This window comes from Mchenga conophoros, linkage group LG6 (assembly GCF_057382185.1).
Source record: "Mchenga conophoros isolate Kocher_MC1m ecotype Shallow Benthic linkage group LG6, M_conophoros_male_GT1.1, whole genome shotgun sequence".
In the NCBI taxonomy this organism is placed as follows: Eukaryota; Metazoa; Chordata; class Actinopteri; order Cichliformes; family Cichlidae; genus Mchenga; species Mchenga conophoros.
In genome coordinates, this window is record NC_140531.1 from 25,671,212 (window position 1) to 25,690,398 (window position 19,187).

The window sequence follows — 19,187 nt, forward strand, 5'->3', positions numbered from 1 at the left end:
CTTGTACAGGTTGACTGGCAAAGAAGCTGGTTAGCGTGATTAAGGACAGAGCTGCTAATGAGTGTGCTAGGACGATGGAAGGAGGAGCTGATGGATGAAATGTGAGACATGCTATGATGTATGGTTTGGAGATGATGGTGCTGACAAAAAAAGAGATGGGTGGAGCTAAAGAGGTTAAGCATTTCAATGGAAGTGAGTAGATCAGAAGGACAACTCAAGTTGAGCAGTTTGGAGACAAAGTCAGAGAGGACATGTGCAGAGGAGCAATATATTTGACAAAGGATGCCGAATAACAAGGTGCCAGGTAGGAGGAAAAAAGGAAGACCACAGAGAAGATTCATGAATGTAATGAAGGGGACATGCAGACAGTTGGTGTGACAGAAAAGAATGCCAGTGATAGGGCGATACTGAGTCAAATGAGCAGCTGATGGGAGGAGCAGAAGAAGGGAAGAAGATTGAAGTACTACCTGTCCCCATATGAATCTAATCAATAAAATCTGGGAAATTAATACTAATAATATCTATCTATCTATCTATCTATCTATCTATCTATCTATCTATCTATCTATCTATCTATCTATCTATCTATCTATCTAGTTGTATTTGTCGTGAGAGCCTGTAGAATAAGAGCATGTAGGATCTGTGCTGCACAATTTAAATGTACAAAACTTCCTTGTGATTCCTTGTGTGTCATTTAATAATTTTTGGTGTCTGGGGTGATGAAGCAGTGGCTTAGGAGTGGCGTCGGTGGATGCAGTAACACTCTCTAAACTGTGGGGGTCGCTGATTGACTTTCTGCAAACATGGCTGCCCAGGATGAACTCAGTAAGTTTCTTTTTGGGTTATTGGCGATTCATATATTTTGTCAAATGTCGCACTCGTGGTTTCTAAAAACGTATCCAGGAAAATGCCTGATCCGCCCTGACAGTTGGGGTGTTTTTTGGTGTAACGCTAAAGCTTCTTGTAGTTAAAAACCAGGGGTAGGTGCGATAGCTAGCTACTAAGCTAACCAGAATGCTATCGTCAGGAGGCCGTTTGCCCAGTCATGGTCAAAAAGAAACTATCACGTAGGCTATTAATATATATCCATTTATGAAACTTTGAAAGTGCGCAGTAACTGCTAGGATATTCGGGGTATTGGGGATTTGACCTGCAGGATGTGACCTTAAGTGAAAAGCTAGTTGAATAATACAGAAACGATCAAATGCGTGAATAGTCTTGTCAGTTGTTGTAGCTAGCTGGGTGCTTGGTGAGCCATGCCAGGAGAAGGAAGGCAGGGCTGGGTGATGGTCGCACCAGCACAGCAGCTGACAGGACGAACTTATCAGCAGAACTGCAGCAACATGCCCGTGAGACCGTTTTAAGCATGCATGTTGCTCTATGTTAAACTGAAGGTCGTAGTCTTTGTGTTGCAGATACCTTACTACTGGGTGAGATACTTGAGTAGAAAGATATTGCGAAATTAGCCATGATGGGGCCAATAATTAGCGTGTGACAAATACCGCCTGGAAAATGAGTTAACAAGGGTGTTATATGTATTTTTGACAGATCAACTGGAACGTGTGTTCCTTCGCCTGGGCCATGCAGAGACAGATGAACAGCTGCAGGACATTATCTCCAAGTTCCTACCCCCTGTTCTCCTCAAGCTCTCCAGCGTTCAAGAGGGGGTGCGGAAGAAAGTAAGAAGGGTGTAGCCTGTCTCTGTTACTTAAGAGATTATAATGACTGCATTACAAGGGAGATGTGTTTATAAACTGCAGTATCATTACTTCAAAGTTCAGCCCAGAAAAAAATTATTTGAAGGTATAGCAGAGATATAGACTCAGTTCTCTAGATGCAAAGGTTCTTCAAGGAGCTTAGATCCCTTTTACTTTGTTTATGCATCTGTCTTATTTAACTACATAATAAAATGTGGAAACTGCGTATTCTCTGCTAGGTAATGGAGTTGTTGGTCCACCTGAATAAGAGGATAAAAAGCCGGCCTAAGATTCAACTTCCAGTAGAAACTTTGCTTGTGCAGTACCAAGACCCTGCAGCTGCCTCTTTCGTTACGGTAAGAATCTCATATTAGGATGTTTGCCATATAGTGGAGGATCTCGTGTTTGCCTTGTGGGCGTGATTGCCTTATGGGCCAATGAACATCGTTGGTAAGGTATCACACAGTTACCACATGGGATTTAATCAGATCAGTGTTTTTGTCCCTTTGTTTTGTTTTGTTTTAAAAACACAATTTAATACACATGATTGAATTGACGTTTATGTGGGGGTTTTTTAAAATCTAGTTAGTGATCCTAGATTGACTTGTGTTTTTAAAAATTGGCCTATTATTGAGAGCAGAGTTTTGATGGTCACATTTATACGCAGAATTTCACCATCATCTACATTAAAATGGGCTACCCTCGTCTGGAGGTGGTAAAACAGTGTGAGCTAGCCCCGACCCTCATCACTGCCATGGAAGGAAAACCACAGCCACAGCAGGACAGGTAAGGGGATGTATCCAAACACCCATTTTGGATATGGTTGTGTGACATGTGTGTTAAGCAATCTTGAGATATCAGCTTATTATTTTTAATTTAATTTGTCTATACTCTATGTTCTTTCTTAGTCTGATGCACCTGCTGATCCCTACTCTTTACCACATAAAGTATCCTACTGACACCTCCAAGAGTGCTTCTCTGTTTAACCTAACTGAGCGGCCAAAGACAATGCACCTGCTGTTGGAGTTCATGTTAGATGTTTTACTGATGCCTTATGGGTGAGTTGACGATTCATAAGCGAATAAGGGTTGCAGACCTACCTCTGGTGAAATTAATTCCTTGCGAGAAGTATTTTTACCACAAATTGTTGACCTGTAGTGTCCTTCTCCTCCTAGGTTTGTGCTGAATGAATCTCCAACTCGCCCCGCTCCCTCCTCCTCCCAGGGTACTTCTGGAGATGGGACAGTGGCTGCGAGTAGTCAGGGTCTCCCACAGCCTCCTCCAGGGATGAGTGTTTATGCTGCCAAGAGGGTGATTGGAGAAGCCCAGTGGAATGCTGAACAGCTGGAGCAGGTATACAAACTGAACTGGGAGGATGAGAACTGGCTTTATATGTTTATCTGTTTGGAAAGGTAATATGCTCAGTGTTTGGGCAGGCCGGCCAAGTATATTTATGCCCATCTGAGTATGTTTGGTGACTTGTTTTTTAGGGGTGCAACGATACTCGTATAGATATTGAACCGTTCGATACAGTGCTTTTGGTTCGGTACGCATATGTATCGAACAATACAACATTTTTTATTTATTTTATCAACTTTTCTTCAGTGGATCTGCGTTCGACTACTCTGCCTAGGCTGCACTGTTGAGTGCAGTTCCACTGAGCGCAACGCAAGCTAGCAAGACAGAAGCTAAGCTTGCAACATGGCAACTGCCTCAACGCTACCTGAAATTGAACCTCCCCCACCCTCATTCAGATCTGGCGTTTGGAACTATCTTGGTTTTCATGTGAAGCATGACCCTGATGGTAAGCTTCACATGAAAACAAAAGTAAAACAGTATGTCAGATGTGCCAAGCAATGCTCAATTTGTGGGAACTAGTGCGTTAGCGCAGTTAGCTCGTTAACGTGTTGACGCCGTCCAGCCCCACGCACGGGGGGCGATCCGCGGTAACTCGTTAACGGAGATTTGCCGCGTTATGGCGTTAATGTCATTTTAACGAGATTAACGCTGACAGCACTAGTGGGAACACAACAAATATGACTGCACATTTACGCCGACATCATCCTAGTGCAAAGACAAGTGGAAGCAGACAAAAACAACAAGCATGCATGCTACAAACTTTACCTGAGTCATTTAGACAGCCGTTAGCACATGATTCTCCTTATGGGGACCTGATATGTTTAATATGCTGCTGAGAATATAGCCCAGAAGAAGCGTATAGTATAGCTTTTATTTTGGAAAGAGCCATTTCTCTGTAATAAACTCTCTTTTCCAAAGATGAGTGATTTCTCCATCAGATAGATTTATTTTGTTGTTTCAGCAACATTAAGTTTAAAAACTGTACTTTTGAGTTAAAATATATATTTATAATTTTAATAAATGACAAATTAAAAAGGCATGAACATTTTTTTTGTATCGAAAAAATATTGAACCGTGACACCAAAGTATCGAACCGAACCGCGAATTTTGTGTATCTTGCACCTGTATTGTTTTTGTCTGTCTGTGTGGATAGCTCAATGTCCTGTTGATTTGGTAGATTTGGTCCCCCTTGCCAATGTTTTGAAAGTTCAGTTGTTTACCAACTAATCTAGGCCATCCCAGTCTTTTGCTAGTCAGGTGACTTTAATGACAATCCTGAATATCATTCACTGTCATTCATTGGAATAGTGCCCAACTATACCATTGTGCACTGCAGTTAACAAAGACAATCCCTGGGTTTCATTGTAACTGAGTTTCATGTTCATCAAAACATGCAGTAGGTGGATAACTATACTGAGATCACAGATGATGCAGAGAATGACAAAAACGACCAGCTGCAGTTCAGCACTGTGCATTTGAAGTCCATCTGCAGGCGTAAAGAGTAACTGGAGATGATTATTGCTGTACACATGCAGTGCTTGTGCCTCCGCTTGTGGATGCATACAGGTTATCGGCACAAAAATATTCAAATCTGCGGGAAACACTGATATGGAGGGGTTTTTTTTGTAAGGCAAATCTTTGAATAGCTTCTAAACATTCAGGTTAGAATCAGTTATGTCTATAAATTTTCCACCTTCACCCCTAATTTGACTGTTTGGTATAATTTCTTCAGAGCAATTTCTTCTGTAATGTATATTTTTTAATATAAATGTGGACGGTGAAGCACCATGTGGCATGTTTACTATGACTAAATAGTTCCTTGTTGTGTACTTGGTTCCAACAGTGTAAACTGGGAATAGTGAAGTTCATTGAGGCAAAGCAAGTCCCAGAAGTGGAGACGGTGGTCCACCTGGTGGTGGCGTCAAGTGACACCAGACACAGTGTGGCCACTGCAGCTGATCTGGAGCTGAAGAGCAAACAAAGGTAGGCCATGAAACTTGATTTATGTCTGTGTTTGTATTTGCATCACCAAGTCCTCCACTTTTAAGTGCTCCTTTTGTCCGGTAGTTTATACAACTTAACAGTTTCCTAGATTTTGTAAAAATTATTTTTAAAAAGTCAGACTTTTTCAAGTATTTCTGAGGAGCTGAATAAACTGTCAAACTGTCATTCCTATCATTAGTAATGCACTTGTTTTGTAATGTTTCAGCATCATCGACTGGAACAATCCTCTAATTATCAACAAGATGTTCAAAGTGTATCTGGGGGATGTCCCTCTTAAAACAAAGGTTTGTCAACTCAAACTCAACATTTAAACTCTCTTTTTTTTAACATAACCTGTGAACATAAGTATTTTCTTGACCCGTAGAAATGTAAAATCCCTTTATATGTATACTGTAGGGGGGCGGCATGAAGCAAGAGCTGAAACATGAGCCAGTAAGCACAAGAGTTAAGCTGAAGATCCTGCCGCATCTTCTACGCTCACGTCTGGCTGCAGAGTGCTTTCCAGCTAATATCCAGGTACGATCTGTGATGCTTCTGGCCATGTTTTCTTTTTTTATTCAGTGTGAAGTTTGTTTTAGTGTATCCAGATAACTCTGATATATGGGTATTTTTCAGGTACTGCCATGCAAAACAGTAAACTTTCCAGATTTTCTCACTAGTTTGCTTTCTGTCCTCTGTAGGTTGTTTATGACGGTCTGTTTGGGGCCAGCACAAACAACAAACTGCTGTCTCTCACCCTACAGTTTGTCCATCATATCTGCATGGTGTAAGTCTTTTCTTCGTCTTCCTACAGATACATCTGTCTTCATCAGTGTGTTTCAAGTAATTAAAAGCTGATTCTGTCTCTCTGATTTTTCATTAGATGCCCTGACACTAATAAGCCTTTAGGGCTAATGTTGCTTAATGGTCTTACCAAGCTCATCAATGAATACAAGGAGGTAAAATGCAAGACATAAATAATGTGAAGTTCATACAGGGTCGCGCACTTTAATTTGAAATATACTTACTGGGAAACACTTGTCTTTGCAGGATCCTAAGTTACTGTGTGTTGCTTACTCTGCTGTTGGAAAGCTGTCAAGGTATAAGGAAATAATGAACTATTTCTTTATTTAAACATTTCCAGTTTTGCATTGTATTTCAAATGATGTAATACAAAATATCTCGGTCCTCTGTTCTAGTCGTATGCCTCAGCTCTTCACAAAGGACATTGCACTTGTGCAGCAGTTCTTTGAGTCCATGTGTAAGGTAGGGGAAAGACGTTGCAGTGAAAACTGAGTACCAAGCAACTAATGCATTACAAGATATTGGCACTCACAGTCCATATAAAATTATTGCCTTAAACTCTATTCTTGTGCATCTGGTATTGAAATTTCTAAAATTCCTCTTCAGGAAGAAGCTGATGTCCGTCTAGCTATTCAGGAGGCTTTGTCTATGATGGTTGGAGCTTACGCTAACCTCCAAGGAGCACTGCTCAACCTAATGGAGGCCCTGGTGGCTGCATATATTGGAAAGGTGAGAGGCAGAACTGGTAGAATAAACTTTAATCTTGGTGGGTTTAATAAGTAGAAATGAGGCAAATCAAACACTCGTATAGTTCTTTGTTGTTTTTTGTTTTGTTTTGTAACAGCCGGAGGTGCAGGTTCGCCAGGTGGCCATGAAGTTTGCCAGCACGGTCTTTGCTCCTGATCATGTGCCATCAAGATACCTACTGCTGCTGGCTGCTGGAGACCCGTAAGTTTGAAAAACACAGTAATCTTTCGTGTGGTGGTAAATAAATGACAAGAACACACAGTAAACATTTTACTGGGTCATGAAATTATTGATAGTACAAAGAAGAAGCTTTGAGCTTAAACTAAAATGTGTCCTAGGTGTACTTACCTGCAGAAAAGCTTGAAGTGTCTTATTTTTCTGTGTTGTAGAAGAGAAGAGGTGTCTGGGGAGGCCCAGAGGGTGCTGAGGGCTTTCCATACCAAGAGCTCAGAGAAGGAGGGACCAAAACCTATGCCCTCCTTTCCTGATATGGTGGCTTATATCCAGGAGAAAGTGAGGCTCTGAGCATGTTCTCCAAGTTTCTCATGATGGTGTTTTTACTAAGACGTTTTAAATCTTAAATCTCTGCACTTTTGTCTTTATTAGGCCGCTCAGCGAATCAAGACTCCAGCTAAGTACATTGTGGGAACTTCCACAATTCCTTTCAACCCCTCTGCATTTGGCGAGGTAAATATGAATTTGTTATGACCTCACGGCATCTATTAATCGTGACACTGGCCCATCTTATAGTCTTATACCTCTTATACCTGTGCTAGATGCTTGTCTTCTAATCCGTCTCATTTCCGTTTCCTGTTGTCCCAGATCATGCTCTACCTGAGGATGTGTTTAGCCCACAGTGCCGGGGCCATGCCCATGTCCACACGCTTGTCAGACATGCAGGATGATGCCCCTGCCATTGGCCGCTATGTCCACACGCTGCTGTTTTCTGACTCTCAGCCCTCAGGGTCAAAGGGCTCTGAAGCAAATCCTGTACATGTCTACATGGATCTTCTGCAGCAGCTGCTCTCTGCTGTAGGAGGTGAGGAAGCACTTAGTTATTAAACAATCAAGCAGTTTTTGGAACTTTTTTTTTTTTGCTCTGAAAATGTGCAGTGAATATTTAAGTAACCAAAAAATCTCTTGACTCTTAAAAATTGCAAGTATCTTCTGTTCAAGAAGACTGTCTCTTTGATAAAAGACTGCAAAATTCAGTTTGTGCTTCATGTAAATAAGTTGTGTTCCTTTAAGAATCCATGTGCATTTCCAGGTATTTATGTTTGTCAGGAAATTGTACTTAATGTAATAATCTCTTAACAGGAATCCCTGTCATGTACTGTTTACTGGAGGTTGTGTCTGTGTGCCCGGAGAAACTGGCTCCCAGATTTGCTGATAAAATCGACTGGATTAAAGTGAGTATCATAAATATGTGGGATGTTAGTGCCAATATGGGTATTTACTATTTCACAAATGAGACAGATACCAGATAATCCAGCTGCTCAGCTGTGTTGTGATATTGTAAAACCATCAGCCTAGTGCACATTTTACAGATCTCATCGCTGTAATAGCAGATGTTTTTTCCCCCCCAGAGTCTGATGAACACAAACAAGGAGGACATGAGGGAGCTGGCAGCCCAGCTGTATGCTGTTGTGGTTTCGACTATGACTGGCAACGAGTTGCAGAAGGCCGTGCAGAACCTCGTCAAAATCACCAAAGACAACCACGTAATGCCACTTTGTTGCTACACAGCCGTTCGTAGCTTCATTTATTTTATAGCTGTGAAAATTTACCTTGCATTAATGTTTACTTGCTTTGTCAAATCACAGAGCCCTGAAACTCAGCATGGTGCCATCTTGGCTCTTGGCTATATGGTCGGAAGGAACATGAGCAGGAAAAAAGCTGCCACATCCATTGATTCGACAGAAAACATGGGGCAGCAAATGAACATCTCTTCCCAGGAAGATGATGAACTTGCTGCCATGGCAACAAAGACAATTGGTATGTAATTATTTCACATCAGCTTCATTCATTTACTGATTTGGTAACTGTTAGAGTACCAAAAACTGATGCTAAATTTTATTTTGCCTATACTGTAATGATTATACAGTATTTTTTTTTTAATTCCTTAGTTTTTAGTTGACAGTTTTAAAGTTTATATCATAAATAATGATTCGCTTCTTTGTATGCTGTTTGATCCATTTTTGTTCATGTTCGTCAAGGTTCCTTCCTGGACAACAGCAGTGCAATGCTGGCTATAGCAGCCTGTACAGCTCTGGGGGAAATTGGGCGTAATGGCCACCTGCTGATCCCTGCAGAGGGAGAGAGCTTGACTAAACTCTCTGTTGTAGAAAACCTGCTGGCCCGCATTCCCTCTGGCAAGGAGAGTACAAAGGTATTCTAGAAATCTAATCGAAAAAATGGCTACTGAGAGGCACTTTCCAGTGATCGTTACTGGCACACATTATATCAGTGGTTTATTTGCACTGTATAAATTAATGATATGTCGGGTCCTTAGATTTTCTTGCCTACTTTTTTATCTTGATCATCATGTTTGTGTCTTTGTTCCAGATGAAGGAACGAGCCATCATGACCTTGGGTTATCTGCCAGTGGGAGATGAAGATTTCCCTCATCAGAAGAAGCTGCTGCAGGGACTTATGGACTCTGTAGAGGTATGAAACATACTGATGGATAGTACATTTTTAAAAGACTAGGTTCAAATGAATAGGTGTAATTGGTAGCTTAAGGTTTGTTTGTTTTTTAACATTTTACTTTTTGAGGTCAGGGTAATGAATCGGGCTGTATTGAGGTGGTTATTTTTGCACAGATATGCTGGTATTGTCTCTAAACATTTCTACTTGAGCTGTCACTCGGCTTAACAACTCGTTGCTGGCAGCAGTACTCAAGTTGTTTTTTTTTACATTCTCAATCTTTCCAAGGCCAAGCAGGTGGAGCTACAATTCACAGTAGGAGAGGCCATAACAAGTGGTGCAGTAGGGACCAGTTCTGGAGCTGCCAGAGATCCATGGACCTGCACCGAGGACCATTACACTCCACCACAGAGTACATTTCTAAAATGTAGTCCCAGCTTGTATTGTGCTTTTAACATTTTTTTTTATCTGTTAATGAATTTTGCCATTTCTGAAGTTCACACTACTCTGATTTGGTTCTCCAGTATAGTGGCACGCTTACTGTCGACTCTGCATGACCATATTCAGCTTTATACCAGCAGTCGTCCTAATGAAATCCATGGTTATCTTTTCTGTCTGACATTATTTTGAATTTTCTGAGCATAAATTCACCTGCAGCAGTCCATTTTTATCTAAAAGCTGAATGTTTTATCCACAAAAGTTTTAATTTCCACTTTTTCCTTTCTGCTGACAGATGTAAAAAACAATGATGTGGTTCCCTGGGTCCTTAACGCCATCCTGACCAAGTATATAACCAGCCAGAACCCCCACGTCCGGCAGGCAGCCTGCATCTGGCTGCTTTCCCTTGTCAAGAAGCTCAGCCAGCACAAGGAGATTACGGTGTGTATTTTTAACCCCAAAATTGAGACTCGGGGTGAAATGTAAATTAAAAACAGAATGCAATGATTTGCAGATCTTGTGAGACCGTAGAAAACATATCAGATGTTTGAAATGTGAAATTGTACCTTTCTGGGAAAAATATTCATGTGCCAAAGTCTTTAGTGTGCAAATTTAATTTCTTTATGCACGTATGTCAAATACCCGTAATTTTGTTTCTCTTCTTTAACTCTTACAGTCACATTTGAAAGAGATTCAGGGGGCCTTTATCTCTGTTCTCTCAGACCCTGACGGTAAGATCAGAGTCAAGTCTAAGTGAACTGTTTGATCAGCTCATTACTTGCTAGCTTTGTGCCTGTGCACTTCCTCACGCTTCACTCTTCCTCTTTCATTCAGAGTTGAGTCAGGATGTGGCATCTAAAGGCCTTGGTCTGGTCTATGAGATGGGGGGAGAGGGTGACCAGCAGGAACTGGTGTCCACTCTTGTTGAAACGCTCATGACTGGTAAAAGGTGAGTGGATGGTTGGGTTGAGTACAGATTCAACAGCTTCAAGCTTGTGCATGAATGAGGGAAAAATCTAGAAACAGGTTTATTGTTTTGAAACAAACTGTTAGACCGTAGTGCATGTTGAATGAGGTCCTCCACATACCCAGCTGAAAGCTAAAATGGTCTAAAGATACAGTTAATTTTATTTTTTTTACTGCAAGTGTTGATAAGTTTGTGTACAGAATAAAAAATTAGAAGAAATGGGAATGGAATATTATGGACTCACAAAGATGCTGCTCAGTTTCCTGGGTTAACCCTTTAAAACCGATCGGAGCGGGCACGCTCCGTTTTGTGCAACTACTTTAAAATCCCGGTAGCTCTGCAACCATGTGAGCTAGCGCAATAATTTTTTTTGCATATGAAACTGGAGGAGTTGTACTTACATCTTATGCCATCAGCTTGTCCTCGGTCACAGTTTCCTTCCACATAAAGCTTTGCAAAAACTGCATACAAAGCGCTTGCAGCAACAAAAACATAATATTCCAGAAACACGCCTTGCCGATCCGATCAGCTGTTCATAACACTTCCTACGTTGGAATAGACGTCAGCGCGAACTATCGCATGTCCGCCATGACCTGCCCGAAACCGGAAGTGACGTAATTTTTGCGGAAATGTAGTTTTTATTACCGTCAGGGCCTCATGAGCCTATACTGGTGTTTTTAAAAGTTATGTTTGACTTTATGACTTTCTGTGTTGTTTCTGGGATGCTTAGGACTCATATTGCACTGCTGGAAATATTTTATTTTGATATATATGCTGTTTTTGCACTATAATATTTATTTTCGTTTTTTCTGCAGTGTATAAAAATTGGTGTTTTTCAAAAATAAAACTATGAAGACACTCAAAATAAATTTCCTGTGGTAGGAAACTATTTTGTGCAACTTTTCTGTATTTACAGTTTTGAGGGATAAGCCTCTTAAATTTCTCTAACTAGAAATATATGTTAAAAAAAACAAAACGATTTTCAATTTTTTTGTAGTTTATTGCACTTTTTTGCAATTTATGTAATTACTATGCACTTAATGCATACATATTATTAAAATTTAGGCTGTAATGGTTGTAATGATGTATAGCAACTTGAAATGCTCCCAAAAATGGCTCCACAGCATGTAAAAATATAATATAAGCTCTGGCGGGCTTTGTTCTATGGTAGGTCTTAAAGGGTTAAGACCTCTGAATGTATCTGTTTCACAGAGCTGACTGACTCGACTTGGATCATAAAGCAGTGGATTCACAAAATGTTTAAAAAAGAAGTCTAAAAATAAATAATTTAAATGGTCCATTAAGCACTGTGGGAGGACTAATGATTAGCTAATGTGCACCATGGGCAGGATGAACACATGCATCGAGCTTCTGTCAAATTTTGCGCTTTTAAAAATAGAACAAAAGCAATATATTGTTGTGGGTGTCCTTCAGTTTCCACCTAAAGTTGTGCTCGATCCAGGCAGGTTTGTTGGTCTCCAGTGGTTTGTCAGGGAAACTTGAAATTGTGATTGAAACCAGTGTTAAACTGAAGAAGGACAAAGATTGTAACAAGCTTACAATCGTGTCTTGCATTGGGCTAATTGTTAAATCATTATTTATTTTTTTTTGTAAACAGAGTGAAACATGCAGTCTCAGGGGATACAGAGGTGTTCCAAGGAGAAGGTTTGGGGAAAACACCTGATGGGTAAGGCATATCACCTCTACTGGCATTTTTAGCTCCTATTTCAGTGAAAGTGTAATAAATATATTCATGCTTTTTAAAATGTATTTAATCTTTGTGCTCAGTTTGCACACATTCACCCTTCTTGGCCTACTTCTGTACATAATCTGTATTCATGGTTTCTGGCAGTCACGGTTTGTCCACATACAAGGAGCTGTGTTCATTGGCCAGCGACCTGAACCAACCAGATCTTGTGTACAAATTTATGAACCTAGCCAATCATCATGCCATGTGGAACTCTCGCAAGGTATCATGTTTGTATTCACCAGTTTTTACATCCGTGACATCCATGCCCCTTCCAACCTGATCATGCCTATCCTCCTTTCAGGGAGCAGCTTTTGGTTTCCACATGATCGCAGCTAAAGCCGGGGAACAGCTGGCTCCATTCCTGCCTCAGATAATTCCTCGTCTGTACCGCTACCAGTTTGATCCCAACCTTAGCATTCGCCAGGCCATGACAAGCATCTGGGATGCTTTGGTCACTGATAAGACCCTGGTAAGAGCTGATTGTTGTACATTTGCATCCATTAAAAAAACAAACTACAAAACATTATTTGTCTTTAGAAAAAAAATGGTTGTAGACATAGTTGTTTAGTTACATGTGCCTGCTTGCTTGCTTGTTCTGATTTATTACAGGTGGATAAGTATCTCAAAGAGATCCTTCAGGATGTGATTTCTAATTTGACCAACAACGCCTGGCGAGTGCGAGAGTCCAGGTGCATGTACACTTATATTAAAAAAAAAAAAGATCATCAGCCTTGGCTTTTGACTTTGTTAACTTGCATTAGAATGGATGCTTTGTTAATAATGTTTGCAGTTTGTTTAGAATAAGATTTAAAGGCTAAACGTTTATGTGAATTTTTCTTTCAGCTGCCTGGCCTTAAATGACCTGATTCGAGGCCGTCAGGCTGATGACCTTATTGATCACCTGGCAGAAATATGGGAGACCCTGTTTAGAGTCCTTGATGACATCAAGGTAGGAAGGAAGTGAGCAGAGATCAGTGTTTCTTTCATTGATGTGGCACAAAGGTTTGAATTCGTTCACTGATGCATAACAAAAAAAATAAAATGTACATTATTACAAAGTAAAAAAATTTTCTGTTTAGGAGTCTGTGAGGAAGGCTGCAGACCTAACACTGAAAACACTCAGTAAGGTAAAGCTGTTTGCCACAACTTTGGCCTGTGTATGTGTTTGTGTGTACATGTGTGCTTGTCTGAGTACCTTTTCTCTCTCCAGGTGTGCACCCGTATGTGTGAGTCTACAGGCTCTGGAGCCCAGAGAACTGTGGCGGTGATTTTACCCACCCTACTGGAAAAAGGCATTGTTAGCAATGTCGCAGAGGTTCGCTCACTCAGGTAATATCTTGGTTTGGTTTTTCCTCTGTGGCAGTCTTTTAATGTAAACTTGTGCATTAATTCTAGTTTTAATTCTAGTAAAATGTTTTAGTAGTAGTACCTTTCCGCTTTTCCAACATGGCACGATGCTAACTTTAATTCATCATTCGGTCATCACGTTACCAGGTCGTAATTTTTTGCTGTATAATTGTGTGTTCTGTTCTCTCAACAATCTCTTTTTTTCCAAATCAGTATCCAGACCCTGGTGAAGATCAGTAAGACTGCCGGTGCCAGACTAAGGCCCCATGCTTCCCGGTTAATCCCAGCTCTGTTGGAGTCCCTCAGCACTCTGGAGCCTCAGGTCCTCAACTACCTGAGTCTCCGAGCCACAGAGCAGGAAAAGGTAACCTCAGCACTCGCCTCCATAAAAAATCGAAGCCTATAAGTTTATTAAAAGTTGTCATGAGTTATTATTACTCTACTTCTAGAGTGCCATGGATGCTGCCAGACTAAGTGCTGCCAAATCCTCTCCAATGATGGAGACTGTTAACATGGTAAAAAACAAAACAACCTTACTAATTAATTAAGTAGATGTGTCACAAAGAGGTGCCTTATTTAAAGTGTTACAAAAGCATGTGACATATATTTTGCTGTCTTTGTATTCAGTGTCTGCAGCACCTGGATGTTGCTGTTCTGGGAGAACTGGTTCCCAGACTCTGTGAGCTGCTTAAGAGTGGAGTAGGTTTGGGCACCAAGGTAAAAAACACAGTTATTTAGCTTTCTTTGCATCATCATACCGATCTTTCGTACATTTGCCTTTTTTCCACACAGTGGCTCTTTCCTTTCTTTTCTTTTTTTTCTACCAAGGTGTTTACCTGCTACTCTTTGTCTCTCCTCACAGGGTGGCTGTGCTAGTGTAATTGTTTCCCTCACAGTGCAGTGTCCACAGGATCTGACCCCACACTCAGGTACAGGACAAGTTTGAATCTGTTCATCTAGTTTGTGTATTGGATGATGGAAGTGTGGTGTTAACTGTGATAACTGTTTTTGTTTCCTCAGGTAAACTTATGAGCTCCCTGCTGAATGGCATCCATGACAGAAGCACTGTAGTACAGAAAGCTTATGCCTTTGCTTTGGGACACCTGGTCAGGGTGAGCAGCAATTGTGATAAGTAATCTTGTTGATGATTTAGAAATAATGATTTGTTAAAGTCATAAGGACATCTGTTTTCTCCCATCAGTCAGCAAAAGACAGCAGTGTAGAAAAACTACTGCTGAAACTCAACACCTGGTACTTGGAGAAAGAAGGTGGGAAAGTAAAATATGTCTATATTTCTCCCAGCTGCTCTATATTTGAAAACACAAGAAGTTGGTTTACTAAATTCAGTGCTAGCTTTCAGACTCTGCTCTTTGTGTTTTCTTGCTCCCAGAGAATGTGTACAAGTCATCCTGTGCACTGACAGTACATGCAATCAGCCACTACAGTCCAGATGTGCTGAAAGGGCATGCGGGAGTGGCCCTGCCACTGGCTTTCCTGGGCATGCATCAGGCACCGGGTCCTGATGAGGACAAAGGAGAGAGCCATGATGCCACGCTGTGGTCTGAGGTGTGGCAGGAGAACGTTCCAGGTGAGGAAAATCTAGACAGCATTAATGAAAATTATGCATTACTGATTAATCTGCTGCAATACACTGAACATATAAAGGAAACAAAGCAAATCTTCCTGTTTTACAAGGTTTCTGTTTTACCAACTAATCCTTTCAGCTTCAGATGTGCTGTATATTTGTGATGGTGTCTTTTTGTGATGACATAAAGATTTAATTCTGTTTCCACTTCTTTAAACTTTTTTCTAATCAGGAAGCTTTGGAGGCATCAGACTGTACATGACCGAGCTGATTGCCATCACACAGAAAGCGCTGCAGTCCCAGTCCTGGAAGATGAAGGCTCAGGGTGCAGCTGCCATGGCAACTGTTGCCAAGGAACAGACAGGCTCACTGGTGGCGCCACACCTCGGCTTGGTGCTGACAGCTTTAATGCAGGGTCTATCTGGGCGCACGTGGGCTGGCAAGGTAATGATATGTAATATACCTGAAGAAAATAAGAAAGTGTTCATTTTATTTTTCTATTTTAAACTATTTTTGTTCCAGGAGGAGCTTTTGAAAGCCATTGGATCTGTAGTGTCCAAATGCAGGTAAAAAGTCTCTCACAGCCTTTTCTTTGTATGTTTTCTTCCAAGTACATCACAACATTTCTTGTCACACTTCTTCCATTTCAGCACGGAGCTACAGAAGCCTTGCAGCGGCCAGCCCACCATCTCTGAGGTGTTGGAGGTTGTGCTGAAGGAATGTCGTAAGGAGAATCTCGTGTACAAAATTGCTTCTCTGCGCTGTGCTGGGGACGTGCTCCACAGCAGCCAGGAGGACCGTTTCGCCGACATGGCAGAGATCCTTTTCCCTCTAATCAAGAAGGTTGAAACCTCCCTACTGCCTCTTGAATATGAATATTAAAATATTGATGCCATATTTTGCAAAAGTCTTTTAATGAACTCAACCTGTCTTAATAATTTTACAACAGAGCAGTCCAGAGAGTGGTGTTGGATCCCCAAGATCACTGGAAGACGACGACGACGATGATGATAAAGATGTGAAGGAGAAAGAGCTGCAGACCGAAGCTATTATTTGTGCTTTTGAGACTCTTGGAAAAGGTTGGCCAAGAAAGCCCGAGACTCAGAGTAAGTTTATTCTCACAAGAGACAAAACTGAACCCCAAATTTGTTTTGACATATTGTATATGGCATTTAAAGAAATGGGAATGTAGGACCAGCTCAAAAATGTTGTCCCCTTAATTGACACCATTCTTTCCCTTTGTCTACTTTTTAGACGTATTATAAGCCACTACATGTATCTTGGATTTTTAAGTTATCTGGCAGAACTTCCACAAATTTCTTACCACAGAATGGGCAAGAAATGTGTTTGAGCTGATTGAAAGATCTGCAAGTAATGTTCTCAACTGTGTGTGTGTGTGTGTGTGTAGCACGTTTCCAGGCAGAGGTGTGCAATCTGATGTGCGAGAAGCTTAAGCTGAGCACCTGGAAAGTGCAGCTGGCTGTTCTTCAGTCTATGAAGGCATACTTCCAGGGGTAAGCAGCGAAACAAAGAGAAGGTGTTCGACTGGCTGTGAAGAAAAAAAAATGATTAAAAGGCATTGAGCTGTTTTTTCGTTGCAGGTTACTGCTGCTAGAAAAGGGTAATGACGACTTGAATTCATTGTCAGAGATTCTCACAGAGACCTGTGCTGCTCTCACATATCCTTTAGGTAAGCCCTTCACTACGTCCTGGTACTTTGTTTTATAGTTTATACGCATGCGTTTCATGCCCAACTGTGCTGCTTTTCTATCCAGAAAACAAGAGTTACTCCTCTGTGAGGACCGAGGCCCTGTCAGTCGTGGATGTGATCGTCAAGAGAACTGGAGGTAAATATCGATTCCTGCTTATATACAAGCATGTATTTTGTTTTTCAGTTTTATTCTTGGGCGATGTAGCGTTATTCTTTTTCTAGCATCTCCATTTGATCATAAGGTTTTACAGTAGTGAGGTTTGCTCTGAATTAAGGTTCAGACTTGTTCCACATATGCAGAAATGACATTTGTAAAGCCTCAAACACCCTGAAACTTGTATTATTTGCAGATGATATGAACGTGTTTTGTTCAGGTCAGAGTTTACAGCAGCTTTTAGAGGGAATCATAACAGAAAAGAATAAGTTCAAATGTTCTTTGATATGAACAAATAGTCACTAAATTTAAACAAAAGAAAGATTGTGTGGTGAGGGAAGAGCTAAGTGTAAAAAAAAAAAGTATAGACAGCAATGAGGAGCATGTGTAGTCTTAAAGCACTATATGGATCAAGCAGAGTATTAAAAATTGATGTGGTTGTATTATACATTAAAAATTGATAATTACATATTATAAAAAGGAACACTTTTGGATTGCTGTAGTTAAAGAATTGTAGATCGTGTGTACATATTCGTGTTTGAGTGATTTCATGTTTTGATTTTTTTAATGTGTGATTACATTTATTACTCATATGTTGAAATAAAGATTTGATCGATTGACTGATGATATTTCTGTGCTTTCTCTGATATGAACAGAGAGTGAACAGTGGGATTGTGTGTCTGTGAAGAGCCGGGAGCAGCTGCAGCGCTCCCTGTCGACGCTGCAGTCCGACAGCAGGCCTGATTTGCGGGATAAGGCCCAGGAGCTGCGCAGACACATCCAAAGCCAACCTTGAGCGCACAGCGGCAAGAACATACAGCATCGGTGTCTCTTTTTTTCCTTCTTCATCAGTGACCATACATTAGCACACTTCCCCGACCTCTTTGATGCTCTGAGATTCACAAATATCCCACTCTATAATAATAATAATTCCCATGAGCTGCGATGCTGGGTTGCCCAAGAGACTCCCACCTGTTTATGCAGACTGTTTCATGTTTATGGCTGGCAAAGCTTGAAGAGACTAACAAACCTTGCTCTACATCTGCACTCAGTGACATGTTGAAGGGTGAGGCTGTTATCGTAACTTGTTGAGATTTATTTGTTTAAATGGACAGTAAGCTGACGATATATAAACCAGTGTGTTAGGTTTGTGGACACTGTTTTCCTGTAGCCCCAATTTTGGGAGCTTTACTGCTGTCGTGGGTTTGCCTAACATTGGAAACTACAGAAGGTTGCGCACCTTAGTCGACAAGGATGGAGGGGGGGGGGGGCTTTTCAGGGGTTGTGAACACCATCACTGCTTAGTGGTGAAAGGACGGGGGCTACTGGAGAACTCTTGGGATCTTAAAAAAAATTAAGGTTTTTTGCCTGATGGATGAGCAAGATGTAAGGCTATTTTGTGAAGTCTTTTAAAAACAAAAACCTGCTGTCAACTTCAAAGAGATGCTATAGTTGTTTGAATTTGTCCCTGAATAAATAAAATCCCCTTAATAATTTGCACCAATTACTCTTCACTTAATTCCAAATAGGCTCTGTATTAAAACCACATGTTTAAGCGCTTTCAGCCTCAGTGGAAGGCACTAGGAACAAATGCACTCAATGAGTGTAACTCCTCGTAAGGCAAAACACCTTACGATTAGCTTTTTTTTTTTTATGCTGATATCAGCCTGCTATGGTGTCACTAATGTCTAGGGCAGGGGTGGGGGAACGCCAGGTCTCAAGGGCCGAGTGTCCTGCAGGTTGTAAATGTGACCTTGATCCAAAACAGTTTATTTAAATGGCTAAATTTGCCCCTTAACATGTCCTGGTAATGAACTAATCATTTGATTCAGTTATGTTGACCCAGGGTGATATCTAACACGTGCAGGTCACCTTGAGGCCTGGAGTTCCCGTCCCCTGTCGTAGGGTTTTGTATCGAAAAAGATTAAAGTGTGTCGTACAGTTTTCTCTGTGCCCTTTTATATCACATATTACTCGATATGTTTGAGTAACAAATTGA

The 19,187-nt window shown here is 41.0% G+C and overlaps 1 protein-coding gene across 2 annotated transcripts; it reads left to right on the forward strand.

Moving 5' to 3' along the window:
• The first annotated feature begins 262 nt into the window (after positions 1 to 262).
• On the forward strand, positions 263 to 18,692 carry ecpas (Ecm29 proteasome adaptor and scaffold). 2 transcript variants are annotated; one of them, XM_085277022.1, is made up of 50 exons: positions 263 to 304; positions 726 to 825; positions 1,549 to 1,679; positions 1,937 to 2,053; positions 2,365 to 2,483; positions 2,606 to 2,755; positions 2,873 to 3,050; positions 4,900 to 5,039; positions 5,266 to 5,344; positions 5,457 to 5,576; positions 5,741 to 5,826; positions 5,923 to 5,998; positions 6,090 to 6,139; positions 6,239 to 6,305; positions 6,450 to 6,572; positions 6,688 to 6,791; positions 6,980 to 7,103; positions 7,197 to 7,277; positions 7,413 to 7,629; positions 7,908 to 7,999; positions 8,177 to 8,311; positions 8,414 to 8,585; positions 8,807 to 8,979; positions 9,156 to 9,257; positions 9,525 to 9,663; positions 9,970 to 10,115; positions 10,351 to 10,405; positions 10,509 to 10,623; positions 12,260 to 12,328; positions 12,494 to 12,611; positions 12,693 to 12,860; positions 13,001 to 13,080; positions 13,235 to 13,340; positions 13,471 to 13,518; positions 13,602 to 13,720; positions 13,952 to 14,102; positions 14,188 to 14,253; positions 14,366 to 14,455; positions 14,601 to 14,667; positions 14,759 to 14,850; positions 14,940 to 15,006; positions 15,129 to 15,326; positions 15,556 to 15,767; positions 15,846 to 15,889; positions 15,974 to 16,166; positions 16,273 to 16,429; positions 16,732 to 16,837; positions 16,925 to 17,013; positions 17,099 to 17,170; positions 17,845 to 18,692. In XM_085277022.1, the coding sequence occupies exons 2-50, from the start codon at positions 804 to 806 to the stop codon at positions 17,982 to 17,984; spliced, it is 5,565 nt and encodes a 1,854-aa protein (XP_085133148.1). In that variant the 5' UTR covers positions 263 to 304; positions 726 to 803; the 3' UTR covers positions 17,985 to 18,692. The 2 variants fall into 2 exon arrangements, with proteins under 2 accessions (XP_085133148.1, XP_085133149.1); XM_085277023.1 differs by having other exon boundaries at positions 264 to 304; positions 9,525 to 9,648.
• The last annotated feature ends 495 nt before the right edge of the window (positions 18,693 to 19,187 follow it).